The sequence below is a fragment of the Hemibagrus wyckioides genome, linkage group LG27 (genome assembly GCF_019097595.1).
Source record: "Hemibagrus wyckioides isolate EC202008001 linkage group LG27, SWU_Hwy_1.0, whole genome shotgun sequence".
In the NCBI taxonomy this organism is placed as follows: domain Eukaryota; kingdom Metazoa; phylum Chordata; class Actinopteri; order Siluriformes; family Bagridae; genus Hemibagrus; species Hemibagrus wyckioides.
In genome coordinates this window covers 2,089,426-2,101,917 of record NC_080736.1, presented here as the reverse complement: position 1 = coordinate 2,101,917, position 12,492 = coordinate 2,089,426, and the positions used below count along the sequence as shown (strand labels likewise).

At 40.2% G+C, this 12,492-nt stretch overlaps 1 protein-coding gene across 3 annotated transcripts in view; it reads left to right on the top strand.

Annotated features, from left to right (window-relative positions):
• The window catches only part of phkb (phosphorylase kinase, beta), an 85,992-nt gene extending 74,184 nt beyond the window's left edge, over positions 1-11,808 (top strand). For 2 of the 3 annotated variants that reach the window (XM_058381545.1, XM_058381543.1), the window contains 7 exons: positions 5,468-5,558; positions 7,269-7,471; positions 8,284-8,418; positions 8,733-8,862; positions 9,221-9,328; positions 9,420-9,560; positions 9,974-11,808. In XM_058381545.1, the coding sequence (XP_058237528.1) occupies positions 5,468-5,558; positions 7,269-7,471; positions 8,284-8,418; positions 8,733-8,862; positions 9,221-9,328; positions 9,420-9,560; positions 9,974-10,111 (946 nt within the window). In that variant the 3' untranslated portion in view covers positions 10,112-11,808. Of the gene's footprint in view, positions 1-2,931; positions 3,023-5,467; positions 5,559-7,268; positions 7,472-8,283; positions 8,419-8,732; positions 8,863-9,220; positions 9,329-9,419; positions 9,561-9,973 lie in introns of all 3 variants that reach the window. The other variant, XM_058381544.1, reaches the window with a different exon arrangement.
• The last annotated feature ends 684 nt before the right edge of the window (positions 11,809-12,492 follow it).

Sequence of the window (12,492 nt, the reverse complement as noted above, 5' to 3'; positions counted from 1 at the left end):
GTTACACTATACAGCCAAAAATATGTGCACCCCTGACCATCACACCCGTACGTGCTTGTTCAGAGTCTAAAGGTTCTGCACTAGATGTTGGACTGTATCTGTGGAGATTAGTGATCATTCAGCTAGAAGAGCATTAGTGAGATCAGACTCTGATGTTAGGATGTTGATCAGACTCCAGTTCCAATTCATCCCAAAGATTTTCAGTCCAAGGGGTTGAGTCAGAGTCAGGGCTCTGTGCAGGACACTCCAGTTCTTCCACTTTCTCCAACCTTCACCTCCACACCATGTCTTCATGGAGCTCAGGAGCTTTGTGTACAGGGGCATGGTCATGGACACTACAGCACACAGAGACACTCGCTACAACCGTGGGCTTTAAACTTTTTAACAGATTGGAGAACCACCACAGATGGGTGAGATGGTCAGTCAGGGTGCACATCATCATCTCAAATTCTCCTCCTGTCTTCATCTCAGTCTCGGATCTGTACCCTGAACATTTATTACACTTTCAATTCAATTCAGATTTATTTATAAAGAGCTTTTAACATCAGACCAAGAAGCTTCTGTAGAAATCCTGATATAGAGGTCATCTTTTGTTCTGCTGGAGGATCCTCAGCAAACTTACAGCTGGTTAACTGCATAATAACTCCATAAGCGCTGAATAATAATTATCACAGAAGTATTTATAATAAAGTGTTTATTCTGAAAAACAATGAAAATATTCTCGAAATTGCCTCCAATTCTATTCTTAGTGTACAGATAAAATGTAAATTTAAAAATACATTATTATTACATTTATAAATTATAATATTGAATATATATATATATATATATATATATATATATATATATATATATTCAATATTATAATATATATAATATATATAAATTTGTTTTATATATATATATATATATATATATATATATATATATATATATATATATATATATAATATAAATTTATTTGTTATATATAAAAAGTATGTTTTATCTGATGCACTAATAATGCAGTGAGCACTTTAATTTTATTTTTATTTGTTTAGTGCTTTTAACATCGAACATTGTCAGTAGGGATCTTTACAGAAATATATTAATTCAGTCTTGAATTTATACATTATGCAAATTTTTATGTCGCATAAACAACCATTCTCCTTTTCAACTTACCAGGTCATAAAAAAAATAAATAAATAAAATAGTTACAATATAAATAGAAATATAATTATTTGTATTAGCAAAAAGAAAGAAATATATACATAAAAAAAATATTTAAATATAGATCAGTGGCAGAAACAGTGGGAGTGTTGTGAATAAAGTGCAGATGTGTGCATGAAATCTTTTATACAGTAGTGTAAATTTGTTGAAAGGATATAAAAAACTTGTTTAGTGTTTACAACAAAAATATATACATAAATATATCAAGCGGGTAAAATAAGTATTGAACACGTCACCATTTTTCTCAGTAAATATATTTCTGGTATCAAGGTGTTATTGACATAAAATTTCATCACCAGATGTTGGGAACAATCCATGCAATCCACACAGAGTTCAGTTTTGCTCTCATCTGACCAGACTATACTCTCCCAGTATTTCACAGGCTTGTCCAAATGTTGTGTAGGAAACTTTAACCCAGCTTCAACATGCTGTTTCTTCAGCAGTGGAGTCTTGTGTGGTGAGTGTGCACACAGGCCATGGCAGCTGAGTGCATTACTTATTGTTTTCTTTGAAGCAGTTGTACCTGCTAATTCCAGGTGTTTCTGAAGCTCTCCACAAATGGTCATTGACTCTTGGACAACTCTTCTGATCATTCTTTTCACTCCTCTGTCAGAAATCTTCTGAGGAGCACCTGGGCGTGGTCAGTTTATGGTGAAATGATCTCCTTTCCACTTCTGGATTATGGAACATTCAAAAGTTTTGAAATCCTTTTGTATCCAATGCCCTCAGTATGTTCTGCAACAATATGGTTGTGAAGGTCTTGAGAGAGCTCTTTGCTTTCACCCATCATGAGATATTTTTGAGTGACACCTTTGTAATGAAACACCTTTTTATAGGCCATCATTTGTGACTGAAGCAGCTGAAATTAATTTGCACTGACCAGCAGGCAGGACCGCTTTCTAATCACAGATAGATTTCAGCTGGTGTCTTAGCTGTCCAGGTTCTCTTTGGGAGTGACATGGTTGGACAGGATTAGGAACGAGTACATCAGAGGGACAGCTCTTGTTGGACGTTTGGGGGACAAAGTTAGGGAGGACAGATTAAGATGGTTTGGACATGTCCAGAGGAGGGAGAGTGAGTATATTGGTAGGAGAATGTTGGACATGGAGCTGCCAGGCAGGAGGCAAAGAGGAGGAATATGGATGTAATAAATGAGGATATGAAGCTAGTGGGTGTAAGTGTTGAGGATGCAGAAGATAGGGATAGGTGGAGAGAGATGATTCACTGTGGAGACCCCTGAAGGGAAAAGCAGAAAGAAGTCGTCGTCGTCATCTTGGCTATCCATGCCTTTCTGCACCTTGCATGTGTTCAATACTTTTTCCCCTCAGTCCCTTCACATTTCTACACATATCATAAATTATGGAGATCTATAGTTTGATTTCTTCACATGTATGGATTTCATTGGTTGTTACCAACATCAGTAGAACCTTTAGAAACATATTTACTGATAAAAACGTATAAGAAAGCCGCTGTTTATGAAAGAATGAATTGATTTTTGAGTTCATTCCAAACTTTATGAGCCATATCAAGTGTGACGGAGGACCAAATCACCAAACTTTATTTCTAAATTAAACACCAGACCAGATCTGGATAGCGTTAGTGTGAATGAAGCATGCATCAACACTCATCTTCTGTTCTTTCTTTACTATTCTGTCTGTTCATTTAAACCTCCATCTCTGCTGTAAAAATGAATGTATTTTCGATCATGTTAACCCGGCGTAGGATGGCGGTGCGTTGCGCAGCGGCCGCTACTCAGAAGTTCGCCAGTTCTATAGCGCCTCATATAACGACCCTGTTGGTGCACGGTAAACAGGTAAAGCGCCGCGGGAGGCGGAGTGTCACTGCATGCTTCACTTTATATATCTGTCCAAACTGTGAGTGAAACATCACCAGGGTTTTTCATTAACAGGAGAGCACGCTTCACTGATGAGCTGCCATGATGATGATGATGATGATGATGATGGTGGTGGTGGTGCATTTGAGAATAATTTACCCCGTTGATTATTAAATTCTTGTGTACAATATTAGCTAACACGATGCTAATAATAACAGACCTGCCAACCTTTACTCATCAGGTTTAGGCGGACTTCGTTTATACGAGTCTTTATGCTATAATATCGTCACGTGAGACAATTGAGTAGTCTAGAATGACTGCAGTGAGTCACATAGGTGTTAGAACTCTCAGAACAAAGCCCCGCCCCCTTGCACACATCTCGCGTTAGTAATAACAGTCGGAAGTTACTCGACTCTCGGTCATTTCGCGACGTTAAATGTGACCCACGTGTGTTATTCCTTACATATCAGTAAAGTACAGAAAGCCTTTTATTCAGGAACTGCACTTTATTGCTCCTCTGTGTTGGCAGCTCTGTAATAATAATAATAATAATAATAATAGTAATTCAAGCTATTACAAAAACTCACAGAAAATGAAAGGAAGTGTCCATTAGGAGGGTTTTGGAAAAGGGATTGTTAAATAAAGGAGAATAGAGATAGACGAAGGGGGAAAATGACTAACTTTTAATCGAGCTTTTAATTGAACTGTCTTAGTGAAGCGTGTTCATTGTCGTGTTGAGCTTCACTCCCTCACCACATCCCCGTTGCTCGTTTTATTACTTATTTATTTAATTTGAGAGAGAGAGAGAAAGAGAGCTGGGCGATATAGAAAAATAGATCAGATCAATATTTTAGAATAAATGAAATAAATATTTAGAAAATACTTGATAATGAAGATGCGATGGCAAAATTTGTTTATCATCTTTCTCGAGTTAGACTCACTTTATAATGAGTTTGAAATAAAATAGCTACAGCACTTCATCAGTCCAAGACTAGTTGAGGGTACCATAAGCCACGCCTCCTGTTTTCTGATTGGTTGAATTACTAGCAAATTATCAGATGATATTTTGTTAAGAAGAGTTATCGCCCAGCTCTGTGTGTTTGTGTTCACTACAGCAAGCACAAACTTCCACATCTCATAAATTAGTGAACATTAAAATCCCTGTGCTGGAGTCCGTTACACGATGGAAAGGTTTCATTGGAGGACGGACAGTTAGGAAGAATTGGAGTTGAATTCCCACTACACGTTTGTCATTCAGCGTCGCTTCCTGCCTGAGGGACAAACCTGAGAATTCTAATGGCTGATGGTGAAGGAACGCTGCGTAGGGAACACCGTTAATTTACTGAAATGTGTTCATGGAGGATGGGCGAGGAGACGGAGGGTCTGAGGGATGGAGAGATAGAGAGACTGAGGGACGGAGAGAAGGAAACAGTGAGAGACTCAGGAATGGAGAGACTGAGGGACAAAGTGAGTGAGGGACGGAGAGACTGAGGGACAGAGCGAGTGAGGGATGGAGAGACTGAGGGACAGAGCGAGTGAGGGACAGAGCGAGTGAGGGACAGAGCGAGTGAGGGACGGAGAGACTGAGGGACAGAGCGAGTGAGGGACGGAGAGAGTGAGGGACAGAGAGACTGAGGGACAGAGCGTGTGAGGGACGGAGAGACTGAGGGACAGCGACTGAGGGACGGAGCGAGTGAGGGACGGAGCGACTGAGGGACGGAGCGACTGAGGGACGGAGCGACTGAGGGACGGAGCGACTGAGGGACGGAGCGACTGAGGGACGGAGAGTGAGCAGTCTGTGATGGTGGGGTTAATAGTGGGGAATAATACCCACTAATGCTCATAAATAAAGCTTTCAGGATTATTTGAGTTCTGATTCTGATTCTTTCACCAAACCAGCTGCAGTTAATAAAATAAACCTGATTTTAACAACATCCTAAAGTTCAGGATCTGTGTTTAATATTTCTGATGACGTTTACTGGCAGTTAGAGATGGCACGATACCCAGTTTATTCTCTTATAACGATATCGATCCTGATTTATCGCCTCAGTCGATATCGATATCTGATTTTATTTTGTTCCTTTTCAAATGCAAAACACACAAATTCTATTTAATCAGATAAACTCCTCCACTTCAGCTTCTGAAATATGAATATAACCTCAATCCTAACAAACAATACAATCTCTTTACACCTGAGAAAAATCTTCAAATCACATTCTTTTATTTGGGATCGATGTGGATCCCGGTATGGGATCGCTGCCGTCTCTAACGAAGGAAACAAAGCTCTGTCGAGTGTTAGCCCTGACGCAACACATTGTTGACTCCAGTATATTAAAGTTCCTGCTGTGTTAAGGCCTGTGATGTTCCTGTTGAACCGGGCTCTGACTGTTAACCCGTGTGGGATGATGTGTTTCTGTTCACCAGGTCCGTTGTACGTCTCGCTGCCAGTCTCTTAACTAAGCTAGTGGACAGCCTTGCTCCAAGTATTACTAGCATTTTAGTGCATGGCAAGCAGGTAAGTGGGAACCAAGATCAGGAGGTCAAACAAAGACCCAAGTTTAAACACTTATGGTGGTAGAAATGGTAGAAGGATTTCTTTTAACTTGTATATTAAAAAAAAAACATTTTAATGTTCACTGATCATTTGTCTGTTGTTTTGTTTACAAAACTGCACGTTTCATCAAGTTCAATACCTTATAGATCCCTAACCCTCTCTACTCAGCTAACATCACGTGCTAATCCCGCCGCCGGTGTAATGTCATTGGGGTGAGACGATACGGTCAGGGAGAAAGTGCGTTAGCCGTACGGCTAACAGTTAGCAAGGGGGGCGTTACCCAGCACCCAAATTGAGCCTCATTTATCAACAGCCGTGTGAAAGATTTCCAAACCCAAGTCACGCACATTTACAAACACTTTACCGGTTTCGCTTCTCTTTCAGACGCACACTCTGCGCTGTATGTTCATAAAAATGCTGAGTCAGGAATAAACCACAGAGCACATTCATGGCAGATTTACATTTAGCCACGCCCACAAGACCATAAAAGGCAAAGCTCACAGAGCTAAAACCACCAAATGGTGATGAAACTGTGAAAGATTGCTTCCTAAAGCTAAGTTCACGCTTTTTATCTTTGCAAGTCTAGGAAGTCCTCAGTACGCGTTTCTGTCCTCCTATTGGTTGCTGTAGTGATAATGTTTATCAGTGGGTGGAGCAGCTAGCATTCCAAATTCTGAGTTTTCTTGCGGCTAAAATGAATTGTTCTGGAGGGAGATTTGGCGTTTGTGTATAAAATCCAGCAGTTTATCAGCATCATATCATACGAGCTGAAGGAGAAGCAGTGTGTGATCTTTACCACCTTTAAAAAACATTCATTTCTTTCCTGAAGGCTCTGTGGGGCTCGTTACAACTGAGTGAGTTTTTGCTTCAAATGACAGTATAATGATTCGCTCTCTGGACAGAACAGAAACATCTTCCAGTTTCTGCAGCTATTTGAGATTTCCTGATGGTTATTGCACCATAGCGATATATCGTCCCACCCCCTGACTGAACATTGCATACTTCATGTGTGTGTATTATTTTCTGTATACTGAACATCCTCTGCTGTGTCCTCTCCTCCCTCTTATCCCAGATTTATCCAGTTCTATACCATTCTCAGATTAATTGCGTTAGATTAACCTCTTTTTTCCCCCGCGATATTCCCGAGCCGATTTATTAGACCGAGATGAAATCTGCATATAGATTGCGTCTTCAGACTGTTTTTTTTTTTTTAAACAGTTTAATAGTATGAAACGTGGTTTTGTTCTGAAACTGGGTCAGTCCACATCACCAGCGGAGGTCTGAGCCAGTCAGGCTGCGGTGCTTAAAGCCTTAGAGACGAGACTTACAAAAATAAAAAAGAGATCGAGACCTTCTGGGGGTTTTTATACTCGCAAATCCTACCTGCTGTCTGTTTTGGACAAATTGCGGGTCACGGGGTCGAGTTTAACGGCGCTCGGGCAGGAATATTAAAATGATGCGCTGACACATTTTATTCAAATGAAGAACAAATATGTCGTTTAGGGGACAGGGCAAAATAAATGAGACTGATGCTGTTAGGAACTTTTTTATCCAGATGAAGTTTAGCACAGAATTAGTTTGGAGAAACCGGACACATCAGAGCATGGACATAATGATTTATATTTGCAGGTAAAGGATTTTGTAAATGAACTAATTTTGTTGCTGTACCAGGTGACTCTGGGACTATTTGGACACGAGGAGGAGGTGATCTCGAACCCGCTGTCTCCGGCCGTCATCAAGGACATCATTTACAGGAAGTGCAGTCCTCACGGCGAGCGAGAGGCCGTGCTGCAGCAGGAGCTCGTCATCCACATCGGCTGGATCATCTCGAACAGCCCCGAGCTGTTCAGCGGCATGCTCAAGATCCGCATCGGGTAACAAACCCACACAATTAACCAGTCCTGCTCATTAAACTAGAACTCAATTAAAAATTACTCTTTTTATATCTCATTTTATACAACTGAGCAATTGAGGGTCAAGGGCCTTGCTCAGGGGCCCAGCAGTGACCGCTTGGTGGATGTTGGATTTGAAATCACAACCTAACGATCAGCAGTCCAACACCTTAACCACTAAGCTACCACATACCCTAAACTCCACCCCCATGTCATTATTTATGAAGACTTCTGGATTCTGATTGGTCGTCAGGTGTTGATTCATTTTCCAAAGCAGCAGCTCTGACAGTAGCGCAGGTTTATATTAAAGCGCCTTTTCTGAAAGGGTTAATGTTTCCATAGCAACAGCTCAATCTACATGAGTAATATGTTTTGAGTTTTTTTTAAAGAAGAAATGTGTTTATGTAATATTTAAGGAAGGAGTCTCCAGTGTCAGGTAAAGCTGTCGGAGGTTTCTCGGTAACATGACAACAAGCGAGCATTATGTCATTGTCTTATTTACTTCACGAGAGATTAAAACTGAAAGGCTGGTTAGGGATGATTGTTTACATCTGTACAGATGTTCCACAATATTAACTGTAAAGGGATAAAAAGTATGAAACCTACAGCACCACACACTGGGATTTATCCCTTACTTATGAATGTATGAAATGGCCATGAGGTTAAAAGCAGAGGTTTTAATAAGTTTCTATATTCAGTACATCTTTTATAGAGGCAGTGTGTAGAAGTTGCAGATGTTTAAGTGTTTCTGGATTGTTCCATGAATGAAAGTGGATGATTTTTTTTTGGAACAGGTGGATCGTCCAGGCCATGAAACACGAGCTGAAGATCCGCGCGGGAGACATGCCGCCTCAGGACATCTACCAAATGTCACCTAGCGATGTCAAACAGCTGCTGCTGGACGTTCTTCAACCTCAACAGACTGGCAGGTAAACCATATAAACCTGACTGTTTTACACGACCTCCTGCTGCTTCTCATCACCGTGACATTATAGTGATGTGATTAGAGTCAATTCATTTACTGTGTTTCGAAAGGTCATAACAGCTAATAATTAGCACTTCATTAATTATGCTTCTCAGCAGTGCGCGATCTGTTTATTTAAGATATACTTGAGGGAATTTTCTACTCTATAAATCAATATAAATATCTGATCACTCCCTCTAGGTTCCTCTAAGGTTCCTGAGTCTTTAAAGTAATCAGAAAGTTAGTAAAAAAGTTATAAATGAATTATTTTAATACCAGGTCGTGGTTGAATCGGCGTCAGATCGACGGCTCTCTGAATCGTACGCCGCTCGGGTTTTACGATCGCGTTTGGCAGATTCTGGAGCGGACGAGTAACGGCATCATGGTGGGAGGTCTTCACCTGCCTCAGGTACGTTCATCACTCTAATCTGGAAGGCGTTTTAACACAACACAACACATTTTGACATTATTTTATGTCAATAAAATATTTTCAAGTATACCTTTTCTTATTAATCCAGGATTCTTGTCCAGGAAAAGTGTGAAAATTTAAGGCATTATTTCTGGAAATTTACAGAAACTTAAACAATGCTTTTGAAAGAATCTAGATGTTTTGTTCTTGAAATGAAGTGTTAGAAATTAGAGTAAGCCTGCCTCGTCTTTCCTCAGAAGCTTCCTTCACTATATAATGATCTTTGGGCATGCTGAATATTGTGTTATGTCACATGACTGGTTATCTTCACAACTCGCACCACTCTTCCCCTCTTTAGCAACCCACTCTGTCTGATATGACCATGTACGAGATGAACTTCTCCCTGCTGGTGGAGGACAAGCTGAAGAACATCGTGCTGCCTGAATACAGACAGATCATTGTGGAGGTGAGGCTCTGGTTAAAGCACATGTACTTTCCTCAGTAAATTGTGTGTGTGTGTTATGTGTATGATGTGCTTACTCTCTGGTTCTCCCCAGCTCCTGATGGTGGTGTCTCTTGTGCTGGAGAGAAACCCTGAGTTGGAGTTTCAGGAGAAGGTGGATCTGGATCGGTTGGTGAAAGAAGCCTTCAGTGATTTCCAGAGGGATCGAGGAAAAACTGACACGGCTCAGAGTGAGGTGAGTGAGCTGGCTTCATCACCACTATGACCATCATCACCACCACTATCACCATCACCTCCATCCCATCTCCTAACCACAACCATTGACAACCCCATCACTCCATTCCCACAACACCACCATCATGACTGTCACCTCCACACCACCATCCCATCCCCTCCCCACAATCATTACATCAATCCATGCCCATAATCATCACCATCACCCCTTCACCATTCCCACCATCAGCACTAACACCTTATCCTATCATCAGATTCACCATCAGCATCAGAATCATCTTCTAATCTCATCACCATAATAATCACCAACATTATCCCATTTTCATGTCACAATAAATTATTTATGTATGCCACATGACTATGTTAATAATAATAATAATAATAATAATAATAATAATAATAATAATGTTACAGAAGAACATGGAGGCGTTCTATAACACTCCTCCACTGGGGAAGAGAGGAACCTCCAGCTACCTGACTAAAGCAGTGATGATCCAGCTGCTTCAGGGGGAAGTGAAGCCCTGCAAGGATGACCCCTGCTCCGTCAGCTGAACACACTTTCTCTCTCTCTCTCTCTCTCTCTCTCTCTCTCTCTCTGTGTTCCTTCCCTCAGTCCATCCTTCCCTCTTTAACATGTTTATTTTTAGCATGTAGAGCGTACTCAGCCTTTGCACTTGCTCTTGTACATTTTTTAAACTGCACTGTTAGACAGAGTTTTTATTTTTTTTCAGTCCCCTGAGTGTTCAGCTCACCTCCTGACCGTTTCATCCCACACTTTCCTCATTTTCTCGGTTTTTCTTTAGTTTAAACCACGTAACGCTTCAGTTTATCGATCTGGCCTGTTGATGACCCGGTTTAGTCACACTGTTTAAAAATAAAACGGTTATACAATATAGAGCTTTTAGTATCATCATCCAGTACGCTGGTGATGAGCGAGATTTTAAGCGGCGTGTCGCAGAAATAAAATGCGACAGCACCAAAAAGAGCTAAGCTCCGCCCACCTGACGGCATGGGTACGATTCCCTTGGTCATACTGTGAGAATATGTCCATTTGTTCTAACTGTTTTTTAGTGAGAGCTGAGAAATAATAAAACAGGGTTTTAATTAGACCATAGCTAGCAAACTAATTTTACCAAGCGGTTGCCATTACTGCGTTTCTTTTAAATGATTAAATTAAATAACGAGCTGGAAGAGCTCAATGTTTAGGAAAGATTTTAATGTCTAACTTGAAATATTTTAAGGTTGTTACAGGAGCTCATGGGTAATAAAACACTCAGACATGTAACCCTTTTCATTCATATCTGCTGTATTCATTTAACTTTCTTGCTTTGCTTTTAAATGGTGGACCGAATGTGACAAAATTAAACATTAATATTATTTATTAACTTGTTTTACTGCCTTTACTGCCGCTCTAGAAAACAAATCAAACTAACTAATTCAATAGAATTAACTGATCCCGCCCACTGAAGGTGATTGACAGAATTATTAAAACCATGCAGTTAATGTGCAAATTCATATACAGAGTGCAAAAGTTTGTGCCCCCCATAGGGATTCTGAATGTTATATATATATATATCTATGTTCAAATACATATTTATTTTTTAATTTAAAGAATTTCAGAGCAGGACAGTAATCCAAATCATAATAAGAAAAAAAATCTTGACATTTCTGCACAAATCTGGATCTTTAATACTGTAACATTTGCTATTTGCTAGTCTCGGAAAACCGAGCACGCTGAACGTCTTTGTTGTGCTACTGCACGTTAGACCGATTTTACTTTATCATTGTGTACAAGTCATTTATTCATTTATGGAGATGTATAATTTTGGCTCGTTTGGTCCAGCATAAATAGCTCTCATGGTTACGTCGCCTGATTGTAAAAAAAACTAAACACTGTGAACAGAAAAGACGCTAAGGCTAGGTTTTTCCACTCCCGCCTTTGCTGATGGAATTTTCTGCATGATTGCCGGGATACGTTTCTTTCTGCATGTGGATTTTTTTTGGTGCATGATGGAGTTTTTAATATGAAATGGAACAGCAAGATGTCTGAAGTTCAGCACTTGGTCTCGGTTAAATACAAAAGGTTATTCTACAGTTTTGTTTTAAAAAGAATTTCACCGCTTTTAGCTGACCTTTCCTCATCCTAAAGCTCGGGTGGAATGTGTTAATGCTCTGTGTGTGTGCTGAATTATTGTGTGTGTGTCTTTTACAGCTCCATAAGACTGAAATAAATTCACATCTGAAGTACACACCCAAGTGTTCTGGTCTTTTTAGTCCTGGACTGATGGACGGATTCATCGAGTGGAAAAGGTTGTGCCCAAGACTTAAAAATCGAATTAAAAAATAGCTGCACTCTATTACCAAGATAACAATCCAAATCACATGAAAAAATCTGCAGGAATCGTTCTGAAGAAGTTTCAAGACCGAAAAAAGGAAAGTTACCTTCATATCTTACACAATAAGGAATACATTTCTGAAAGCGCTCTTTATGAATTCATTAACCTAACCGTGCGTGACGGAAATAAAAACTCATTAACGCCAGTAAATGGACTCGTTTAGAGTTCCTCCGGTGCAGCAGTGTCCAGAAATAAGCCACATTTCACTCAGTCTGATATCAGAAAATAAGCTTCACCATGTCACCTGTGCTCATCTGCTCCTTCAGAGGACACCAGACTGGTTTAAGATGACAGGAAGGCTGCAGTAGCTCCATCACTCCATGCATCTGTTGTGAACAGAAAAGCATCTCAGAACACAGGCATGAGTAGCGATGTGCAGGGGCCAAGCACTCACTACATCCTACTCCTCCACATGTGCACGGACATCTCACAGTTTAATCCAGCTGTTCATTGGATTGTTAGTTATAACAGAAGTAGCTCTTGGCCTTCTTCATGTACAACCCTACACGTATATGGATAACCCCACCCCTACATATA